The following is a 23622-nucleotide window of genomic DNA, read 5'->3' as shown; positions in this document are numbered from 1 at the left end:
AGAGTGCGCATTTCCCATTTCATCTTATTGGGAGCATTTATGAAAAGGAGAAGGTGTAAGCAATTTATTAATAAATACAACCAAAGTGGCACATAATTAAAAGTTTGACATTCTTTGACTATCCTGCATTGATGAGTGGATTCAGAAATGTGAAGAGGCTTGATTGTCTTGTCTGCCAACTAAAATCCTTTTTTAAGTTTGTCGACACCGCAAACAAAACACCAAGCCATCTTCACAAAGCATTCATAAGTCTCCTCGTCGCTCAATCAAAAGCCGCCGGAACACAACCATGATGCACGCGGCGATAGACTAAATCGATAAAACCGCTCATCCAGCGACGAAGTGGAGGAATTTTTCAGTCAAAACGCCAACTGTGACAAACCTGACAAAACACAAACGCGGATGGGCTTGTAAATTAAATGGTTGGGTACCGACATGATTTCAAGAAGCGTACAGTGTTCAGCATCATTACCCAGACTCAGCTTGTCCTTGCTGGCCCAGCAGATGCTGTAGTGCTGGAGGAGTTGCTGCAACAGCTCCTTTTCGTCCAGGAACTCCAGTCGTTCAATTCTGCGATGAAGACGAGCCAAGAATATGACGCAAGTTAGTGTTTTCTAGGTTGTTTTTAATGTTAATGTTCCTTTGTAAACGGCTTATTATCACAGAATAATGAATACCAACGTGGACTGTGACACACTGAAGCATATCATGATCCCATCCCTTTCCGGAGAGCACGTACTACCTTTCCACATCTTTTTGAGGAAGCATACTGTAGACCGTCACCATGTCCAGAGCATCCGCATGATCCCAGCCAGTCCTGAGAAACCGATCCTTCTGCAAACCATTTCGAAAGGAGCAATGTAATGAGTATTTTAATTGCTCGTGTACGGATAGTTGGGTATTTGGAGTACAAAATTACACAAGCAAGTAGATCTGGCCTCTGCCCAGTTCTGAATAAGTTGTGAGCCAGCCTTTGCACAAAATTACCTGAGAGTCCAAAGATTGGCAGACTTCGACTCCGGCCAGTGTGCACTGACGCCGCTGAAGGTTCTCAATCATCACTTGGCCAAAACGGTCGCTCATGTTCACCTGGACATGTCACACGCACACCTGCGAGATCATCTCAAGACTCAATGAACACTTTTGCAGATGTTCAGTTTTGATGAATACTTTGAGTTATGCGTTTTAATTTTATTAAAATATTTGAATCAAAATAAAAGTCAAGGTACCTCCGTATTAGGATTGTGGTTACCTGTTCGTAGTTGATGAACATGGCTGTGTGAAAGGTGTTTGCAGCCCAATGAACCAAATTGGAGGATTGTGCGGGTGTCATGTAGACTAACACACACTCTGAAAGCAGCAAAGCAGGCAACCTATAGGACAAAATTAAGCGCAGTGTAACGATCATCCGCTTGTTCGCAAGTACATTTTCATCTTCAAGATAGAGATGAAACCCACATTTCATGCTCACATACTCTGGGTTAAGATGGTACTTCTTCAGTTGTTCATCCAAAGTAGCTATGTCTCGGAGGTCCGAGCCAATGATGCAATATCGATCGGAGTCAAGGCTGTGGGCATCTGAGGAAATGAATGCACAAAAGTACTAATTGCTAATATTTGTTGAACACTTAACAACACTGACATGAGCTTTGAGGCTTACCTAGTAGCAAGGAATCTGTTGAATGGGTTTCGATGATAGGCTTGGATAAGTGTGGTTTGGTCCTAGTTGAATAGGCATTAGAATGTAAAAATATAACTGCGCTGTTGCTCAGACAAATCAGATCGACATTCGAATACAGTGATGTAGTCGGCCTACGCGTCCCTAAAAAGTAAAGTTTATTTAAGACTAAATAAGCCATGTACTTCAATAAAAAATTGTTTGCAAAGATAAAGACATAAAAATATTACCAAACTACCTGGCTATCTTACTTTATATAGTGTATTTTCCGGGCCACAACAGTAGGAAAGTCAACTTCAAAATACTTCTTGGGCAAGAGGTCTTCATCCTGTTACAAACAAACCATGATCGCAGGCCTTCAACGCTAGGTGCCGATGATGATGACAATCGTTTATACTCAGTCGGCAAGCAAACTGACCTTAAGTCTCCAGAAGGTGGTGTCCAATCCAGCACCAAGATTGATTACTTGACAGTCACGTTGTGTTTTCTTTATGAATGCATCAAGGAGATGGTTGACACCTTTAACACGACCATAGTAACCTGTAAGATAAAGACAGGAACAATCAGTTTGACCAACACACTGGCTCGAGGTTGTCGACAGTTACTGATCATGGAAACATTTCAACTTGTATAAACATTGTTTACCTCGATTGATTTCAGGCGCCTTCCGCTCACCAACAGATCTTACAAAATACTGGATGTAAGGGTCTTTCCAGTAGCCTTTACTAATGGCAAACCTAGAAAGCAGACATCATTAAACCTTTTTCAAATAAACAGCAGTGCAGGTTTCCAAGCACACACTTCACCTTTTGCACGCCGTGGCATCATCACACGTCGCCCTCACCGCTTCATCGGAAGTATCCGTGTCAGTGAAGGGGTGCCGAGTTGCCATGAACGATCCTAAATGCAACGTTTGCGAAACTGAAATATCAACTGTACCATTGCACTCTTGTTATTCCCTTGCAGGAGGCTAGCTGCCAGGCTAACGACGCCAGCAGAGTATCCTTATTGCACAAGGCGGGAACAAATTAACAAATAAATATAAACCCACTATCAGTTTAACAGAATAACGTGATGACTGCGACAGTAATCGAAACAACATTTAATTAAACTTCACAGTGGGATATCATGCTTGCGGACGGCCGACTGTTAATGTAATGGTGGTTTTGGACCGGAAGTAGAACGTAGGTACTTCTTCTTCACTAGTATTTATTGGCAATCGGCAAACAGATTTGACGTTCATTACCGCTCTCTGCTGGACTGGAGCGGCAACGAACCTCAAACCTGATTCATTTTCGAATCACCTGTAAAACAGTTATTTAAATACTGTACAATACAAGCTCAAACATCAGTTTGAACAATTATAAACATTTGTATAACGTACTAAATATGGTCTCATCAAATAAAAGCCCTAAATGCTTTTTTCCTGCTATTGTGGAAAACGTGAGACTTCATATCATTGAAACTATATGAATAAGACTAAAAAATATCAAATTGAAATTAAATGATGCAGTGACGTTCTTCCGCGCGCCCTTTCGCTCTCTCTCTCTCTCTCTCTTGCTCGCTCTCTCTCTCTCTCCCTCCCTCCCCCTGTCTCCCCGCAAGCGGAGCTCCACTTCACTCTCTCCTCTCGACAGGGAAAAAGCGCTTTGACGGATTACTCGACTACCGACTCGCTTCACGCAGCGTTAGCTCGTCGGCTAGCGGGTGTCACCAACCAAACACCAACCGGGGACCGTCCGGCTCCGCTCAGAGTGATGAAAGGCCGCTGGAACCAGTGAAACTTGCCCCGCGGCTTCCTTCGCGACTTTCACGCTCGGAAATATCGCCAAAAGCAAGTTGGTGGACCATGCCGTCGCACCTCTCTGAAGACATTTCCACTTCGGAAAGGCTAATTTAGAAGCTAGCAAGCAACCAACTATCGTTAATTGGCTTTGGGCTCAAATGGCTCGCGCATGTTTTCCCTGTCACAGCGATAGCTGGGAAAGTTGAAAACGGGCAGAGGCTGGATGTGAACTTCATGACTATCCAAAGTCAACATTTTTTTTCCCAAGTGTGAACTTTCGGAGGACCGAAAATGAAGAAGCAGTTTAATCGCATGAAGCAACTCGCCAATCAAACAGTTGGCAGGCAAGTATCGCAAGTTAAGTTATTTACTCCAGAACAAAATAGCAAATGTGTATTCACCTTAATAGGACTTTATACGGTGTTCACTGTGTTTTCTTTCCTGATTTTTCTTTTTTTCCACACAGTCAAGTCTTGCTATGGAGGCTGTAAAATGAGGGTCACATGAATGGAGATGAGGAGGCTCGTCAAATTTGCTTGTTCAAAGAATGGGGATTCCTTAAAATCATCACGCCAGTGCAGGACCCACAGAACACGATGGTGTTGTCCGCTGGCCGAGTTGTTAAATTACCTGACAATTGTGATGTTCTAGGTTCGAATCCTGGCCCATCTGGAGTTTTCATGTCATGATTACGGGATGCGCTTCAAATCCCCCCAAGACCCTAAACAGAATAAGCACTATACAAAATGGACGGATTTGTGTACCGCGACGAGTAAAGCAGATTATTTGATATACAGTCGCTCTTGTATTGTGTGAACATAACGAATCGTCCAAATGTAGAGCCAGCTTCTGCCGATATTTCAAGTCGTTCCACCTGTGTGAACAGATAAATCACACGTACACGTTCCAAACGACGTTATGTGTATGTGTGATACTTTTGTGTATGAAAAATTGAAGCAGTCGGCAACATTCCCTGTGTGTCACCATTAGTACAACGGCCTACAGTATAAATAATATAATCAGTGTGATAGACTCAAGAAGATAAGATGAACCACGTTATGAGCATAGTTTTCATTACTGGTTGACGTAGTTGTGGAGTGTGCCTCGTTCTAAATGAGACATGCATGCAAACTCAACCATATCCTAAAAGTAAGTCATGGTTAGGTACATGGTTAGGTTAAGAGGTTGACATCATGCGTTTTGTCTCCAGATCTTTTTTGATCGTAAAAAGACGTTCACACACATGGTTTGCCCTCTTGGACATTTTTTTTTATGGACAGCGTAAGTACCACCTAAAGAGTTCACTAAGTACCTTTAAGAGCCACGGCAGCTGTTATCCTCGTAATATTTGTTCATACAGGAGACCAGCTGTAAATTAAAGCTGAAAGGAACGTAATGTAGAAAGCAGAACCATGCCTGTGTGAGAGAGTGCATTACTTTCAGGCACAAGCGGTCTCCTTCATTCCTTCCAAGTGGTTGGTATGTCAGTGTTTTAGATGAGGGCAAGCACGGAACAAATCTTTTGTGGTGAAGGTGGTGCCCGCTTGGACATCCGTGTCTGCAAGGAGCGGCGAGGCCGTCTCGGCTGCCCCCTGGTTCCTGCGATTGTGCGGCGGCAGAATTCTATGTCCAGCATGCGCCCTCTGAGAGGAAATCTCTCCTTCTGCTCCTTTTGCAAACAGGAAACTGCCTCCCAGAAACAAGCGACTGCTTTCTAGCGAGAGAACGGAGAGTTGGGGAAGATTGATGCATCGAGTGAAACTGAAGTGGAGAGGCTAAGCAGCATGTCCTCCGTACGCGGAGTGTGGTTATTTCAGACGGCAGTCTGTGAACCCCTTGGCCTCATACCATACATCTGTGTTTGCCAGAGATGGTCGTAAACATCTGCCGTATAGGATCTAGTCACAGCACGTAAAGGTGTAAAGTCCGGTGAAAAGAGAACCTGAGACACAGCAATGTCCGTGAGTAAAACATGACCTTATTTGGAGTTGCGGTGAGGTGAAAACTATGAGAAACTGGTTTTCATGCGCATCTTTTTGGCTGACAAGATCGGGATTGTGACAGTTGTTGCTGAAGACCAGTTATGACCACAAAGGAGCTGAATAGCTTTGATTGATTGGCTACGAGCCCAGGGTGTCCCCCACCTTGTCCTGGTGGGCCATTTGCCCGGCCACAGCGTATTTTAGTTTGAGTTCACAGGTTACTTTGCGGCACATGTAAAGAGACAAATCGTTGAGAACAGGCAGACCAGGCAATTGGCAACATGTTTCAGTTTCTGCTAGCTCGGCGCATTTTTTAGCAATAGACAGATGGGACTCTTCAACTGTCAACTTTTGTGTGGATATTCAAATTCATAGATTTTCCTTGACAAAACTATTGATGCATTTTATTGTTGTTGTTATTTCTTCATAAACCCGCCAACTCTAATCAAATGACATTTTTTTTAACGACCGATATGTCATATCTTTGTCTCAACTGACATCGCACGTGGCAGTCAAACGTGCACATTAGTGTCATTGCTGCATCACTTTGCCGATCTTGTTTGGGGGGGGGGGTAATTTGTCATTCGGTTAATCGGCACAACCGTGATGTCACACTTCTGTCCGCCCCTCACTCATGTTCTAAATAGTTTTATCATCTTTTCTGATGCCACAGCTCGCTCAGCGTAATGCAATCTAAAGTATTTCAGTGAAGGAAGGGCGCCTTCCTCCTGACTGAATGTCACATTTGAATAAAGAGAAAATGGGTGGTTTTTTTATTTTTATTTTTTATTTTTTAACTGGGTGTCAAGAGACTCTGCCCCGGGGACAGCAAGGTGTGTCAGGGTGTCAGCTGTTTGTTTGGTTTGGTGGCAGGCAAAATGAGACGGCTTTTTGTTGAACCGCAAGCGTTTGGCTTTCATCCAATTGGAATGGGCGAGACTGAAAAAGCACCTTGGAAGTTTTAAATTGGCTGTAATGGTAATATTTTATGCGTGCGCATAGTTATGTATGTTAGTTCGTTAGTAATGGTGAAGGAAATTCTTGAATCGTGACGAACCAATTCACATTGTAGGCAAATTAGAACGGGGAACTGTATGACCGCATTCTCAAGTGAAACGATAAAAACGACCGTTTTGTCGACCCAAGTCATGATTTGTTGTTTCAATTAGCGTTGTGGTGCGCGCACTTGCGCATTTTGACTGCTCACACACTCCGTTGTATTAGAAGAAACTGTATGGCCCGAGTCACTCAATGATTCTCCCATTTCCTTTTTATCCCGGTACAGTATCCATTACGGGGTGCCTCAAGCTGTCAACTGTTGCAAACAGAAAGACCCTCCCTACTCCTCAGCCCGCTGATTGTGTGCCGCGCCCGCTAACAGAAGCTCTATTGTGCTTCCGGTGGCAGTATTCTCTTCCTCAATTTCCACTTTTTTTTTTTTGATAGTAGATCGCCATGGTTACCATTCCCAAGTGGCGTCCACGGTGGTCAAGTAGTCAGATGGATCCCATTTCAAAGGCTGCTGCTTCAGTTTACTGTGATGGGGGGCAGGATGGGGGGGGGGCAACCTAGCTTCACTTGTAAGTCAGCTGATGCAAGCTCAACACTTGTTTTGTTTGTTGTCCCCTTGTCGGGGCTACACTGGGCCAATTATTTTCTCTGCAGCATCATTGCGTTATTTTTAATTTTATTATTATTATTATTTTTTGAGTGCCAGGACAGACGAGTCTTGCTAAAAACAACAAACTGATGATTTGTCACAATCAGGAAAGGATATATATATATATATATATATTTTTTTTTTTTTTAAATAATAGCACAATCGGTGATGAGTCAGCACAGTATCGGCCCGATACCGGCCTTATTTCTCGGTCTTGGCTACTGGTGAAGGCTGGTTAATCCAAACTCACCCAAAAGATTTCAAGGGAATAGTAAAATGGTTGTTAAATCACAAATAACTGACATGATGGCCTGTTTGCAGAGGGAGATTACAATTTATGAGGTTATTATTTCAGATAGACACAAGAAATGTCTCCATTTTGTTGTTGTGTATTGTTTTAAAACTACTGTTGGATTGTTGTCCACTAGGACATATATTACCGAGCATCCAGGACAGAGATGTGCGCATCTTGCATGTTGATGATGAAAAATATGAAGGTTCGCGGCATCTGGGCATATTTTTCCAAAATATGTCAGTTGATGCTCATGGCTAAATTTTACTCACACACACACATACTTTAGAGGTTAGAACGTCTTGTGCACTAGTAAATAGATGTCGTTTTACTAAGGGCTCATTTTTATTTATTTTTTTTAACGTTACATTTCCTTGTGTGTGTTTTGAGTCAGCTTGGAGACTCGTGGGCCAGATGCACTGTGGTGTGTTGGAAAAAAAAAAAAACAACAACTCATCAGTGGTGGGAAATTCTATTTGCAGCCATCGCGAAGCAGCTCCCAAGGATTCATGCTGGAGCTTTCGCTCTGTATTAAAGTGTTCCATCAGTACATCAAAGTTCCATTCACACATACCCCGTAGTCAGCTCATGTTTCGTTGGTTAACTTGCAAATGTTTGGTTGAGAATGTCGGGTTACAGGCTCAGCATGTTTGATGACTCCATCAATTAGCATTTATACCAAACCACATAAACGCCTCGCCAGAGTTGTGCGCACCAGAACAAGAAATCCCACACTGACTTCAGAAGTGCTGCGTTGTGTTTCTGTATATTTTTCTGCAACTCCTCTCCTCTGCATGTGTCACTTCATCAACTACCCCCCAAAAAAATCCATGCATTGGCTTTACATGACTTCAGAGTTTGTAAGCCCCCCGGCGATCTCTGAACCTCAGCATTTGTGTTTCTTTCCACGGAACCCCCAAACTATGCTCCCCTGTCAGTCTGGCAGTTTCTGCCTGCTCTCTGCCTGCATGTTTGTAATGGAAAGCAGCTGTCCTCTGCTCTGATGAGGTTACTACAGTTCATCAAGACGACAGTCTGAGGGAGAATTTGTGGAAAGCTTCGGTTACTCAAATTGCAGGCGTCTACCAGGTATACTTTAGTCGGCGGCCTTACCTGCCTCGGCGTGTTCAGCAAACAGGGCGTGTTGAGGCAAAGTGAGTCGCCTTAAAGGGCGGGTGTAAACTGTTTGACTGTTAATTAGTAACATCGTGCACTGAACACTTCATTCCATCCAAGGATAGTAATTTATTTCATTGCATTCTGGAGCTTGTAGCTCCAGCGGCCATTTTTTGTCCAATCACTGCAGACCTCAATCCATCCATCGATCCGTTTTCCATACCGCGTGTCCTCATTTGGGCTGCGGGTGAGCCGGAGCCTATCCCAGTGGAATTTAGGCAAGAAGCAGGGTACATCTTTCATTGTCAGCCAGCAAATCTCAGAGCACGTTAAGACAAATGACCACTTGTGCTTAAGTTCACACCTCCGTGCTATTTCGTCCCCTCCGTGAACCAAACGTGCTTGTTTTTTTTATAGATGGGAGGAAGCCCAAGTACCAGCAGAAAAGCCACCCCAGCATGAGGAAAAACACCCCTCAAGTATGATGCGTTTGGCATGGCTAAGTTAGCATTTTTACAAAGGTTACGGTTGTCTCGGCAGTTGCGCTCGTTCCAAGCAGTAGCAATCAACTCATGTGAAGGTGTTGTTAAACAAGCGTTAGTTCCTCCCGTATCCTCTCCCTTTAAGTGAATTTAATCTGTCTGACCTCACCAGGCCCAACTATTAGTCGACTAATAATAGGCTCGGGGCAGGGCACTGCTGTGTTGTTGCTCCGCGTGCGTGAGTTATCACATACCCACTGGAGCTGAAGCAACTCCCCCCTTTGAGCTGCGCCGTTTGATCCTGTGCCACGCTTTTGTCATTTGTATGTTATGAAATCTCTTAAAGACTGTTTTTACACATTTTCTTTTTCTTGATTTGCACTCGTGTAGCCTTTTGATTGCTTGCGCCAGATAACGTTCCCACAGAGTTCCGAGTTCAGTGTGCGGACCGGTATTTCTGCCGCGCGGTCCGCTCCTTGCACATGTTTTCATCACACGTAAACTGAAATGAAGTATGGCCCCGTTTCTTGTCAGTACTGATCACTTCCTTTCTGTTTTTCTTTTCCATCCACAGAGCGGAGAAAACAGAAGTTCTCAGCGATGACCTTTTACAGGTAAACCATTAATCTGACTTTTGCAGTGCTGGGGCCAATTCTGACCTCATCCAAGGGAAAGGCTCCATCTGTTGGGTGTTGGCCACACTTTTTTATTATTATTATTTTTTCCCTTCCAAGCATTTGATAAAAGCCCGTGAAGGCATCTTGTTCTGTGTGTTTATGTAGAACGACGAAAGACACAAATTCCAAGGAGTTATTTGCAATGGGTGGAGTTTTGCGTCACAAGTGTCATACCCTCCACCCTACTTGTCCTCGCATACAACCAAATGCCTCGTGTTGGAAAAGCTGCCCCTGCTCTACCGTTGTCTCCAGCTGCATGCTTGCCCATCTCAGTCCTCAGCGTTATCAAATGATTCCCAGGCATTGTTTCAAGAAAATTTTTTTTTAAGGGCATCCAGGGCGGATAGATACATGACGTAAAAACCTCTGGCTCACTTGTTCCTCCAGCCTCCGTGTCTGTCTTGAGGAAGCAGGTGGGGTTGACGGCAGAATCGTGGCCGCTCGGCAAAGGCATTCCAGCGATGAAGTGTCTTTGTGTTCAAAGTAGGGTGTTGTCGAGGGCGCAAGTAAAACAAAGTGTTCGGCTTTGAGAAATCAAACCGACAGTAACGCACGCTTTTGTGTTTTGTAAGCGGCACATAAGCAAACGTCACCCGCGGAAAATGTTCCCACAAACATTTTTGCCCTTGATCCACACAAAAGGGCTTCAGCAACACGGATGTGATTGGAGGATCAAAAGATGATGACGCAAACCCTCGGATGGAGGGATTTAGCCATCAATTTATGTTGTAGGTTTTAAATCACGACTTGTTTAATAAATCGCGCATCGTCTTGGCTTTTCGGAATGATATGTCTACTGTACTGTTCGACCCAAGCATCTTTTTTCCCCCACCCCCTGTTTTCCCGCTGAACTGCCATTCCTTGCTGCTCCTCTTTAATAGCGGCTTGACCACAGTAGGAGGCCGCAGAAATGCCGCGCAACGAACAAGGCGCCGACTTGCACAATCTGCTCTATTGTGCGCCTTGAAAATTTGACAGCAGCCCGGTAGAGTCGCGACCAACCTCTGCTTCACTTTCTCCCGTGCAAACTATTTTGATTCCTAAAATCATATTGAGTGAGTCATATTTTGTTCCCCCTGCCATTCCAAACTCGACCTTTCTCTTGGTAACCAATAAACAAATACAGGCAGCAGGACAGGCACCTTCTTTGTCTTTGTCCGGGTCTGGGATTCCCTAGCCTGGAGTACGTCATGGGATTGTCCCCCTTGTTTAACTCATCCAAACTGGTCAGACACACCCTGCCGGTACCCTTTCGAGGCGCATAGCAGAAATTCTGCAGTGGTGTTCTGTATCCTGTTTTGAAAGGAAACCATTTCCTAGCGATGCATAAGCCAAACACTTCCAATACATAGATTTGTTGTTTTTTTTCCTCCTCCTGCTGCGGCGGAAAGGGAATCCCCTTCTTGTTTTTGTGCCAAGTGTGAACTGCGCTCAGTCTGTGCAAAGTTACAAGGCTATATAGATCTTGTGCTTTGCGTGTGCGTTCAGTGAGTTTGCACTCGACCCAGCTGTTTTGGGAATGTCGGAGGGGCCGCCGGGGGTCACGGCTGACGTAAGAGCGCCAGAACAGTGGGAGGCACGAAGGAGACAGGCTGGCTTAAGGAGGCGGATATCTGCTGTGGAATTCTGACGCCGTTCTGTATTTGGAACACAATTGTCTGGTATTTGCTTGATCCTCCCTTTTGCATTTGTCCCCCTCCCGCTTGCCCCCCAACACCCCATGGAACATTGTTTTTAACTCGGCTTTCTTCCTTTTGTGCTGGCAGCTTTTGAGGAGATAAATGAGTCAACTTGCCAAGCGTTTTCCCATATCCTCTTATTTGGCTAAGGCTGAGTGACGGAAATGCCGCGCACATTGTTGACACTGGCCGGCACCAGTCAAGCACCTGGCATCACAAGGACAGTGCACAGCTTCACTTGGCCTCCCACCAAAAAAGCTGCGACTCCCATCATTGACCAGCTAATCAATGACGGCATTATATCTCAAACATAGAGTGGATCTGTGTTGCCCGAGCCGCAGATAGGAGAAAGCTTGTGTAACCCCAACGCCTTTTGAACACTAATGAATGCCTCGGCCCCGCTCTCAGCACAGTGACCGTCGCCGGGGCGACACTTCCGATGAGCCATGTGCTTTAAAGATAACATTCCAGCGTTGCTCTGTTGGGCTCAGCCCTATCAATCACGCTTGAACTCTGAACTCCCCTCAGGGCAGACGCAAATCAAATCGATGCTCGGAACACAAACTCGTTGACGACAACAAAATGTAGTCCACAGATTAAAGCCCGAATCCACATCTCCAAGGCCATAGATGCACAAAATGCGGCTCGTCGGTGTCTCCGTTTCGAGACTCTAAAATCCAAATGCTAAATATTTGTGGCATCTTGTCGAACAGATTGAGCGGCGGATGGAGTTGGTGCGCGTGGTGTCGCACAACACACACAAGAAGATGGTCTCGTGTCTACAGGGACACATTGGCGCAGAAGTCGAGAAAAGACACGTGAGTCAACTTTTTGTCCAACCTCAGGTGGTCACCTACACGGTGGCTTTTAGGACCAGGTATCGAGCCTGTTCATAAAATGGCTCACTAGTGATAGGCACTGTGTGATTTACTGGGAATCTTGCAAGAAATGATCATTTGAAATTGTAAACAGAATTGTAGAGAAATATCCCAGTAGACTTGATGTTATGTTCTGTGCTTTCTGCCCCCACACGACCCATCATGCACTACAGTCCGTACCACGCCTCTATACAGGAAATGGTCAGGTAAAAAAAAAAAGCAAACAAACAAAGAAGTATTCCACCTCCTTGGCCTGTTTACAACCACTTGTTCCATTTCATCTCTTGAGCTGTTTATATTCGCTTTCACTAGAGTCTCTGCATGAGTGTTTGGGTTGTGTTTTCCTCATTAGATTAGGGTTGGGAGCATACGTTTTGGACAACTTGGATGTTTTCGAGGAGCTTGGAAAAAAAAACACTGTGCATTTTCTAGATTCACTTCACCTGGTCGCCTCTTGTATCCCATTGAACTTCAACTTTGCCCCCCACATCCCCCCCTTCTCAGAAAGCTCACTTCCTCTTCCTGACTTTGTGACTGCACCTCTTGCCCGCTCAATGGAAAGTCTTGAGGACATTTCCATTGGCCTCAACCTCACGCTTTTGAATAGAAATGCGGACTGTTTGTGTTTGAGACTAATCATTGTTTGCGTCTGCCTCTCTCCCACACAAACATATCCGCCACAGAAAAAGCTTCCCCTGACGGCGTTGTCCCAGGCTATGGTGGAAGGTGGAAACCAGCTGGGTGAGGACTCTTTAATTGGGTGAGTTGGTCATTGATTGACACTCGAGTTGATATTCTCCTCCTCAGTGGCGACTGTTACCATGCAGGCGATATGCTTCTCAGGGAGTGTGAATGATGAGGTCACAGAAACGTCATCATCCTATTTTCTGCAAAACGGTTGCCAAATGAAAATGCACAAAACAGGATGTTAAAAAAGTCTCGGAACGGTTCTGAAAGTAGTCTGCAGTCACATGTTTGTCTGGAAATAATGAGGAAGGGAGAGTGCGCCTCACCTCGTCTTCTAATGTCCGTGACCGCTTTCTCAACTATCTCACGAAAATGGAGGACCAAAATCTGACAGACCACAGAGTTTGTCAGTTGCCTCCTACATTTTACTCAGTGTTTCGCCCACACTTAAAACCCCTCCTGTACCGAATATGTGTGGGCAGGAAGATGATGGAGGTGTGCGGGGACGCAGAGAGTCGTCTGGCATCTGAACTGATGCTGCACGAGCTACAGATAGAGAAAGACGTCCTGGATCCTCTCAGCCAGCTTGCCGAGGTCAGAAACCGTAAATCGCATTTCACGTTGTGAGATTTCGCTTTGCACGCGTGTCTGTATGGGCGGTGTTATACTATTTCAAATCAGAATAGCACCTGTTTAAACCAACAACTTTTGTCAACGCTCGCGTTTCTCTTCTGTTTAGGTTAAGATTTTCGATTCACAGTCAGAAGAAGTATTTTTAAGTAAGTAAGTCGTTTTTGCTTTCTTGTAGGCGGACATTCCCAACATTTTGAAACAGAGAAAGCAGTTGGCCAAATTGGTGCTGGACTACGATTCTGCCCGAGCGAGGTCTGTCCCTTTGGATATGAAATTGAACATGATTTGAGAGGTCGTCTGTTCCTCACTTATGAAGGTGACGTTGTGATGTCATGGAAACAATCTGACGCCGTGTTTGTCTGTGTGTGTGTGTGGCCAAACACAGATGGTTGCAGGCGACCAAGTCAATAATCTCAGGAACAAACACTCAAGCACTGACGGCCAAGGCCGACCTTCTCAAGGAGGAGGTGGACGAGGCCATGAACAAAGTGGAACTTTGCAAGGTATCAAAAACGAGCTGCCTCAAAGTGTTCCTTTCAACCACCAGTTTCCTCCCGTTTCACTCTCATGCAGCTGTGGAAGCGTCTCTCAGATTGCATTCACATGAAAACTTGTACAGCCTCGTATACTGGCAGATCAGGTGACTTTTGAAACAAATATGCGGGCCGGCTGTCTTTTTGTAGTCTGCGTGGGTTTAGGCCAAACATTTCAACTGTGAAAAAGTTATCACAGCAGCGAGTGAACATTCCAAGACCTTTTGAGCCTTCCAACACCAGTTTGCTGACGCGCGCGGATGTCTCAAAATGCCCCGTCAGCTCCGGCGCGCATGTGTCTGGAGCGATTGAAGTCGGTCATTGACGCGTTTTAGTGTCGCTCTGCTGCAGGATGCATGTCAATTTATTTATTTTTTTGCCCAGGAAGAGTAAGAGCCTTGTGTTTTCCACCTCATCATTTTCTCCCGCAGGAGGATATTTGACTCACATAGTCACTTTACTGCACACCAAACCAAGTGCCACTTAAAATTTTTCATATCGAGTACCCCGTTTTCCTTCTCTTGACTGGCATCGGCTCACTTTTCACCATGTATTTCTCCAACCAGGACCAACTTGCCGCAGACATGTACAGCTTCTTCTCAAAAGAAGGAGACTACGCCTGCTATTTTTTAACGGTGAGTTCAGTGAGTCAACCACGCTTGACAAGTGGAAAAAAAAAAACGTGTTTGCGTGGCGTCCACGGGAATGCCCGCAGCTGTTGCGTCACTTAAAAAGCAGACCAGGCTCGCTTTCCTGTTTGGTTTGTCTCATTCTGTAGCCTTCATCATTTTCTCTTCTTCTTTTCTCTTCCCGTAGCTTCTTGAAGCTCAGGCTGAATACCACCGAAAATCTCTCGCTTTACTGGAGAGTGTCTTGCCAACAATCAAGGCTCAGCAAGGTAAAGCGAGCACCTGACGAGAAATCACATTCCAGATGTCGGGTGACACTCTTATTTATCGCAATGCGAAAAAGCTCAGTAGGTGTCGAGGAGAATCAGTTCATACGCGTGTGCACATAGACGCTCGTTGCTCCTGCCTACCTCCATTGCAATATCTGACACAGGCGTAAACGCCAAACCCGTGCACAATCAATCCTGCTGACTTTGTACTTCTACTCAACGGTTGACCCCACAAATCTGCCGCCTAGAACAATTCCAGGCCACACCGATATGACAATGGCATGTTATATCATTGTTTTATGTGTCGTTACAAAAGCGACGATTGTGATGAAAAAGGCTCGTGATGAAATCGAGATGGCACAAGGTTTTTTTTTTTGCAGCGCGTGTGTCGTCATGCGGAATTTCACATTGTGTGTTCAGATTCATGGACTGAGAAGCCCGCCTTTGGCACCGCGCTGGATGAACACCTGAAGAGGAGCGGGAGGGAGATTGCACTGCCCATAGAGGCCTGTGTCATGATGCTATTAGAAACGGGCATGAAGGAAGAGGTAATATGAAGCTGGCATTTAAATTAAGGATAGAAAAATCTGATCCCAAAATGCATTGTATCGGATCGGGACAAGACTCCGATTCAGAATCGTGTGATGGAGAAAAAAAAAGTGTAATTGGGACATGGCTCATTTAAATGGAGTTTCTACCGAGACACTTTAAAGTTTCTGATTGCGAACTGGAACAAATAAGCATAAAATGCACAACTGCCAGCTAGGTCACAGTGTACCGTTTCAAACTCTACAGTTGAAAGTAACCCACTATTTACAGCTTAAATTGCAGGATTTGTCAATAATGTCTGATTTAGTGTAATTTTATTTGTGCTTTCCACTCTTAAGTTACCATTGGCGCTCCCTTCCAAAGATGAATTGTCCGATTCAAACCACCTGCATCGCATTTGGCAATTGTTTTGCGATCCAAAGAAAACGAACCCATCATCCTTGCCATCAGCCCGTTCAAACCACAACAGATGTTAGTGCTGCATTTTCATTGTTTAAAGATGATCTTGCCGCCAGTTAATTTCCCCTCTGCAGAATGAGTATTCGTATGCTCAAAACCTGACCACTCACCGTTTTGTTTTGCTGCCTTTAGTCAAACCAGTGCTGACATAGCTCATTAAAACTCACACGGAGCCGTGGTTGCGATTCACAGCTCCGCTAGCTGAGCGCGAGCTTAAAATAGCTCGTTCACATGTAAGTTGCCAGAGATGAGCGGATACTCAAAAGTGTAAACAGGGGAAACTTTGACGCAATTCCCATCGCCGGCCACTCCACGAGCATGATGATTGATGCAAAGGTGATGTCCCCTCGTGAAAGCAAATTTAGAATACAATTGTCAATTTGTCCTCCTGGTTATAATTCAGATTTCTAGCCGTGAGTCTGAGTTTGTACAAGAAAAAGCATAGGCCTATCCAATATCCTGGTTAGTCTGGTCTGTGCTGTTACAGTGTGAAGACTGCTTTATTTGTTTGCTGGCAGCGCACACACTTTGCTGTTGTTTTCGGGCACCCGTGACCGCCGTTGATTCATTTCATTCTTTTGATGTCAGGGTCTGTTCAGAATTGCCGCCGGGGCATCCAAGCTAAAGAAGCTGAAGGCGGCGCTGGACTGTTCCACCTCACAATTGGAGGAGTTCTACTCTGACCCACATGCTGTTGCTGGTATGACCCCTCAAACAAGAACTCTAATTTGCTGTTGCTTGCCTGAAACGCAAATCTGAAATTTTGGGTGGGCGTGCAATTTCAGGGGCACTGAAGTCCTACCTGAGGGAACTCCCCGAACCTTTAATGACCCACCAGCTTTACGATGAATGGACGCAAGCATGCAGGCAAGGCTCCATACGTTGGAACAAACATGACATGAGTACAAAGTCACGATTTCATTCATTCGTCATGCAGTTCATGTTTTCAACACAATAACCCTTTTTTCAAATGTGTGAGAGACCCCCCCTCCCACACACACACACACACAAAATCAGCATATGTGACTTTTATGCGATCAAAACCTATGAACTGGCTAACCACAGATGCGAAATTAACAAATGACAAAAATGCACCTAACTTGCATGCAAGTGCCCCTCCCCAGCCCAGATTAGACAGATACTATCGGTATGTGTGTACTTGCCTGGAGCTGTGCTCTTTCTACATTTCAGTTTACCAGATTCGGACAAGAGGCTTCAAGCTTTGTGGCTTGTATGCGATAAGCTACCTAAGAACAACAAAACAAACCTGAGGTAACCTCGCCCTAAATTCCAACAATACTTTACGATGGTGTCTCATTGTTAACGGTTATTTGATTTTGTTGATTTGATTTTGTTGACATGTAGGTATCTGGTGAAGTTCCTTGCGAAATTGTCTCAGGACAGCGAGGTCAACAAAATGACTCCCAGCAACATTGCCATTGTCCTCGGACCCAATCTGCTCTGGGCCAAGACTGAAGGGTGAGTAGGTGTCCATAATGATGAAAAGAAATATGTGGGTGGTGAAATATCCAGTTAACGTTAGTTTTCCGTCATAAAAATGTTAAACAGCGCTCTCTTTTTTTCATCTGCGCACCCCAGGAGTTTGGCAGAGATGGCTGCGGCTACATCTGTGCATGTGGTGTCCATCATAGAACCCATCATCCAGCATGCTGACTGGTTCTTTCCCGAGGGTAAATTCTGGGTTTTCTCTTTACAACCTTCATTTTTTTCGCCCTAGAGAAGTTTGGAGCTACCTACTTGACAACAGGGATGAACAGCTGTTTTGAGAATTTACATTTTCCATCCTAAAAAAGAGCAAATGTTAAGTTTCACAGGAGTTAGCCTCTTCCAAGACTCACACGCACATCAAATTTTTAACATCTTAACAGATTTATTTATTTTTTCAAATTGCGTGGGAGTCAAGTCCACACTAAGAGTTCCCAAGCCCCCATAAAGACAGTGCTCTTAGGGGTCTTTTATTCATGGCTAAAATGTATTTATTTGATGAAAGACGATTATAGTTTTTTTTTCTTTTGAAATCTGAAACACATGTCCTGGATACGCAGATACCCAAGAAAAGCGGAAATGACAATTTGCCTGCAGTCCTCGCACCTTATAAAGTTTGATGCGTACAGCAAGACTGCAAAAATGTTTTTCTAAATATTCCCTCTTATCTTTCAGATGTGGACTTCAATGTGTCTGGCATGTTTGCAATGCCCGTACCCTCATCCAACCACAACAATCATCTGGATTATGAAAGCGGCACGATTGAGAGAAAGAGACCAGGCAGTTTAGTGGGACCAGAGACAGACGCAAACCGCAAAGAGACGTAAACATCTTCAGTGTTATATGCTCCTTCATTTGTTTGAATAGCATTTCATCTCTGGATTTAGTACAGTTTGCTTTCCTGGCTTTGATTTCGCTTCCTGACTATTGGACTCAAGGAGATCACACACAAATGCAATTTCTCCCAAGTTCACATTTTATATGTAAAAATCTTTGTTGTGTTTAGGAGGTAATCCCACTCATACTCTGTGTTCTCGCTGGATTCGAAATGATCCGTCTTCTGATGTAATCATTGCTTTTCTGATCACTCCTGTGGTGTTGTCTGTTTGTCTCTTTCACTTTCTTACCTCCATCCTCAACCCCAGTAACACCTCTAACAAGCACTCGGAGCATATGCACCGTAGAGGCAGTACCACCTTAAGTAGAAAGCAGCACAGCTCACCCGCCTTCCAGCCCCCTTTACCGCCCGTGGAGGCTTCGGGGCAGGGACAAGGCGCCGGGCACGTCCCACAGCCCTCGGCCGAGCCCCAACCGCCGGCTCCGCCGGGGGCGGCGGGGCCCGACAGCCCCTATAGCTCGGCGCCGGTCCTCTCCGCGCTCGCTGCCTCTCAGCAGCTTCAGGCGCAGCACACGGAGGAGCTCAGGTAAGAGCTGTTTGTTCGACAATGCTGCTCACCAGTAGGCGGAGGGACAACATGCCTTTACAACTCATTTTGTGTTCACAAAGCCCGATCCCTAGTGTGCTTTTTCTTTCACAAGTCATCTTACTGCTCTTTTGTGCAATCTTGCCTCTGCTTAGTCACTCAATAACTAAATAAACTGTTAAGAAAAGGAGTCTGGACCAGCCAAGGCTTGTTCTCATTAGGGTTGCACTTAAGTGGAGCCGATCTCAGCTGACTTTTGGCGACATTTGGGTCACACCTGCACTGGCTTCCTGTCAAATGCACATGAAGCAACTCACTTAAGAATAATTAGCTACCGTGCTTCATCAGATATTGGCAAGTGGCATTTATTCACTCTGGTAGGAACAGATTTTTTTAGAGGCCTTTAGCTGTTAAAAGCTTTGTGTGGTTTGCCATTCAAATGGATGCCCATACCAGTGTGTGTATGGGGCACAGCTTCTATTGCTTGCTTCGCTTTACCGCTTCCGCTGTCTGTGGGAATACATAGTCCCTTCATACTGGCGAATTCATTGTTGCCTTCACTTCCCTTCATCAAGCAGCCCAAAGCCGCGGGACCCTACAACCACATCGACCCCCCTCCTCCAACGGAACGGTTCTGGAGCAGGGAGCCAGGCTGCTGGCCAGATGGGCACCGCGACCAGTCCACATTTGACACGCCGAGGTGAGACAACCGACCCCATATACATCACGAGCCAGCTGACCTGCTGTAACAACATGGTACAGTCTAATGTAATGTGCTACAAGAACTGTATGAGGAATTAAACTTTTGAAAATATATGATGCTTTAAAAAAAACTTTTTAAGGGTGATTTGGTGGGGACATTTAAGGGGAATTTACAATATTACCACTCGCACATATAAAAGTTAGTAAAAAACACTTTACCTTGCACAATTGGGACAATCCACAATGCAACCAATGTTCTTCATCAATTCCCAGTCATCAAGAAACAGGCACCCGCTCCCCCCAAGCCACCAAACCCTCCGCCAAGCCAGCCCTCCACTTCAGTCAACTTATCCCAGCCCCTAAGCCCCACTCCAAGACCTCTGTCCGGCCACTCCCCAACCTCCTCCACATCCCCCAACTCTCAGCTATACAGCACACACCGGCGACACTCCAGTAACCAGCCGCCGATCCAAGCCCCCAGCCATCCGCCCCCGGAGCCGCCAACGCACACCAATTCACCCACTCAGCTCACTGGGGATCCTCAGAGCGCAGACCCCTCGCCGCCGGAGTCCCCCACCCCTCCTGATACCCCTCCGCCACCCGCAGCCCCCAGCCCGGACGGCCCTCAGGTTGCCCCCGCTTCCCCATCCCCTTACCAGACGGGTTCGCTCCACCGACCGCGGCCTGTCCCCAAACCCAGGAACCGGCCCAGCATACCCCCTCCGCCGCAGCCCAATCCCGTGGCCAGCGACACCAACGGGATCTGCGCCACCGCTTATAAGACGATGGGTGAGCGGCTTTTCTAACGTCATCTTTTCTCTCCGACCTCGATTACTAATGGTCACATGTGCGTTGTAACACCTCCGCAGGGTTAAGAAGCTCGTGTGAGAGGTTTGTAGTTCACGGATGTGCACTTTTTGTCACTGCGGCCATTCGACACCTCCTACTGTCTCTCCTTCGCATATCACGTGTCAAAGGCTGACACGCAGCTTCCATGCTGCACATGACTCATGAAACTGACCTGTTTGAAAAAGTGGAGCTGTTTCGAGACACTCATTTTTAATCTAGTGTGCAATATGGGTCATACTTGGTTTTACAATTGTCAGTATGAGGCATGTCCAGCCCCTGACATGTACCGTATTTCCTCAATATTGGCCAATATAGAAGTGTATGTGTAGCCTCCATTCTATGCAGCCTGTGTGTGTACGTGTAGACAGTTTATACTATTTTCCAAAATAATAGTGGCTTTTTTTTATATTAATCGTGGCCTCTAAGATTGAGTAAACAGCGTGCATTTTTGGTTTATTGAAAAAAAAATAGACACTTTAGTTTAGTGTTCACTTGTGGCCTCCAATCTAATAGATACATGTATATTTTTATTTGCATATCTTTTTACATTATTTTATTATTCCCTCCAAAAATGATGGTCTCCACATTGTATTACTTAAAAAAACAAAACAATACAAAACAAAAAAAACTCCACTTGGAGCAAATGGACAAGTGGAAGAATAATTACAGTGAATGCCATATCTCAAAAAAGATGCCTCCTCCTTTCTCCATAGCAAATTAAAAGCAGGTTATACCACTCAGTCGCTGTAATTTAATCAATTTTGTTTTACATTTCTAGTGGTCAGGAAAATATTTTGGGGGTAAAGAGAAGTTCTCTTACCTGACTAACAAGTTCAGCTTATATTCAGCCTTTGTCAGAGTTTTTACTGCTTCCTGGTGTGGTTTGTCTAAAAACAGCTCATCAGGCCAGGAAAGTCACATTTGAATGTCACACTAAGAAGCGGTGGCAGCTAAAACAAAAAATCATTTTTATCTCATTTGAGTTTCAGAAGTTACAATCATAAAGCAATAACAATGCTCTCAATTATTCTAGTGCGTCTGTCAACACTGACAAAAATACAAATAAAAATGCATTGGTGCAAAGAAAGACCTTCACGCCCATTAGACACTCTCCGCACTTGGCCACTCTGAGGAAATACAGTACTGTACTTGCAACACATTACTCAAGTCACATCCATCACGGGCTTTTCTTTTTCCCCCCTCCCTCATCTCACTTTGTCTTTGCTTGCTGTGACCCCCAAAGCCAGCAGCGCCACCTACTGTTAGCACTCCCCATGCACAGCAGTGAAGCTCTTGGGGGGAGGAATGTCACTCCAGCTTTACTGGATATACTCGTACGTAACACGACTCTGTCCAATTCGTAGACATGTGTCACACAATAATCTCCTTATCAAGTATACCGAATAAATGTTCAAAGAAGCCATATGTGCATTCCACTAGGACGACTAGTGAAGTGCGAGATATTAACGAGTAAAGTTGTCTAGTTTCACTCGCAGTGCGAGGAGCATGAAGTTGCCAACTCGTGCCGTTTGAGCATTGATTCGATATCCTTGATATCCATCTTGAAGTACATATGACAAGTACAGTCAACATAATGAGACAAAACTCTGCACGAGTTGACAACTGCATGCTACTCAGGACATGCTAGTTTTAGTAGTCGCGTGCAGATGTTCCCTCAGGCACAGTTTTGCCTCACTAATTGACACTATTGTGTCAAAAAAGCTTTTGACACAATAGATCACAGTATATTATTGAAAAAACTAGAAAGATATGGCATTAGAGGTGTAGCTTATAAATGGATAAAAAGTTATTTAGAAAACAGATATCAGTACGTGCAACTCAACAATAAAAAAACTAATCAACTAAAAATCACTCACGGAGTTCCTCAGGGGTCAGTGCTTGGTCCAAAACTATTCATCTTATATATAAATGATATCTGCAAGGTCTCAAAACAATTTAAATGTGTCCTATTTGCTGATGATACAACTTTCTACTGTTCTGGAATAAATCTGAAACAGCTCCTGACAACCGTAGAAAACGAATTAAACAAATTAAAAAACTGGTTCGACAGAAATAAATTGTCACTTAACCTGAAAAAATCGAAGTTAATTGTTTTTGGCACAAGACCAATCAAACACCAAGCTAAAATTATGGTAAACTCAATTGAGATAGAAAGAGCGTATGAAACCAAGTTTCTCGGATTAGTAATAGACTCAAAACTATGTTGGAAGCCACATATCGATAACGTAAAAAGAAAAATAGCCAAAACCGTAGGGATCCTCTACAAAACCAAGGAAGTGCTAAATAAGAGATCTTTGTACACATTGTACACCTCATTATTATTACCATATATGACCTACTGTGTGGAAATATGGGGAAATGCCTGCAAAACAAACACACTCCCTATTCTCAACCTACAAAAAAAAGCAATTCGAATTATTAATAGATCAAAATATACGGAACCCACAAATCCACTATTTATCAAATTAAATACGATGAAATTTTATGACCTGGTTGACTTTAAAATCGCCCAATTAATGTACAAAGCACACAATAACCTGCTCTGCCAAAACATTCAGAAGTTTTTCGAAATTCGAGAAAGCAGCTATGATTTAAGAGGTACCAACTTATTCAAAAAACTCAAAACAAGAACAAACATCAAGCAAAGAAGTGTATCTATCAAAGGTGTTAATCTGTGGAATAATCTCGAAACGGACCTGAAAATGAGTAAATCGCTTGCTGAGTTAAAAAACAAATTCAAAAAAATAGTACAAACAACCTACATCAATCAGAGTTAAAATGATAAATTCAAAACATTAAATATAATGATAAATCAGAACTAAGTTGATAAATAGAGAAAGGTATATAAATATCCATTATGAATTTAAGAGAAAATTGACACAAGAGTGTCAGGGTGTGTAAGTATATAATCCCGATACAAACCAAAAGTTGTAAAAATATCACGGTTAAGGGTAAAGTATGAGCCTTAATGGAGACTTCTTTCTTCTTACTTTTCTGATTGATATAAAAATGATTTATTAGATACAATCACATAACGGGGTAGGACTAGATAAGTTTTTTACTTCTTCCTACTCCCTTGAACATAATAACTGTGTTGAATGAAGATTGATTTCTTTCTTTTTACTTTTTTT

The 23622-nt window shown here is 44.3% G+C and overlaps 2 protein-coding genes across 12 annotated transcripts in view; one reads left to right on the top strand and one right to left on the bottom strand.

Moving 5' to 3' along the window:
* Positions 1-50: 50 nt before the first annotated feature.
* lcmt1 (leucine carboxyl methyltransferase 1) lies at positions 51-2847 on the bottom strand. Its single transcript, XM_086138957.1, has 11 exons — positions 2485-2847; positions 2324-2415; positions 2097-2218; positions 1930-2006; positions 1661-1722; positions 1476-1578; positions 1253-1373; positions 988-1089; positions 743-834; positions 473-570; positions 51-382 (listed from the first exon to the last, which is right to left on the bottom strand). The coding sequence occupies exons 1-11, from the start codon at positions 2568-2570 to the stop codon at positions 360-362; spliced, it is 978 nt and encodes a 325-aa protein (XP_085995083.1). The 5' UTR covers positions 2571-2847; the 3' UTR covers positions 51-359.
* Positions 2848-3273: 426 nt separating this feature from the next.
* The window catches only part of arhgap17a (Rho GTPase activating protein 17a), a 32913-nt gene continuing 12564 nt past the window's right edge, over positions 3274-23622 (top strand). For 2 of the 11 annotated variants that reach the window (XR_015097437.1, XM_086099215.1), the window contains exons 1-22: positions 3274-3808; positions 9571-9610; positions 12066-12170; positions 12404-12436; positions 12914-12990; positions 13400-13511; positions 13726-13802; positions 13936-14053; positions 14650-14718; positions 14900-14981; positions 15402-15529; positions 16578-16689; positions 16775-16856; positions 17181-17261; positions 17355-17468; positions 17589-17680; positions 18171-18318; positions 18641-18919; positions 19495-19619; positions 19895-20410; positions 20491-20512; positions 21714-21804. Coding sequence is in view for 3 of the 11 variants with exons in the window: in XM_086099215.1 (XP_085955341.1) it covers positions 3756-3808; positions 9571-9610; positions 12066-12170; positions 12404-12436; positions 12914-12990; positions 13400-13511; positions 13726-13802; positions 13936-14053; positions 14650-14718; positions 14900-14981; positions 15402-15529; positions 16578-16689; positions 16775-16856; positions 17181-17261; positions 17355-17468; positions 17589-17680; positions 18171-18318; positions 18641-18919; positions 19495-19619; positions 19895-20410; positions 20491-20512; positions 21714-21804 (2556 nt within the window). In the remaining 8 variants the exon portion in view is untranslated. The remainder of the gene's footprint in view (positions 3809-9570; positions 9611-12065; positions 12171-12403; positions 12437-12913; positions 12991-13399; positions 13512-13725; positions 13803-13935; positions 14054-14649; positions 14719-14899; positions 14982-15401; positions 15530-16577; positions 16690-16774; positions 16857-17180; positions 17262-17354; positions 17469-17588; positions 17681-18170; positions 18319-18640; positions 18920-19494; positions 19620-19894; positions 20411-20490; positions 20513-21713; positions 21805-23622) is intronic. The other 9 variants (XR_015097441.1, XM_086099217.1, XR_015097439.1 and 6 more) reach the window with 7 other exon arrangements.

Source organism: Hippocampus guttulatus, chromosome 19, assembly GCF_054856545.1.
Source record: "Hippocampus guttulatus isolate MCC_2025c chromosome 19, RoL_Hgut_1.0, whole genome shotgun sequence".
NCBI classification, from domain to species: Eukaryota; Metazoa; Chordata; class Actinopteri; order Syngnathiformes; family Syngnathidae; genus Hippocampus; species Hippocampus guttulatus.
Note: the sequence above shows the minus strand (reverse complement) of the source record. Positions and strands in the feature narration are given on the sequence as shown.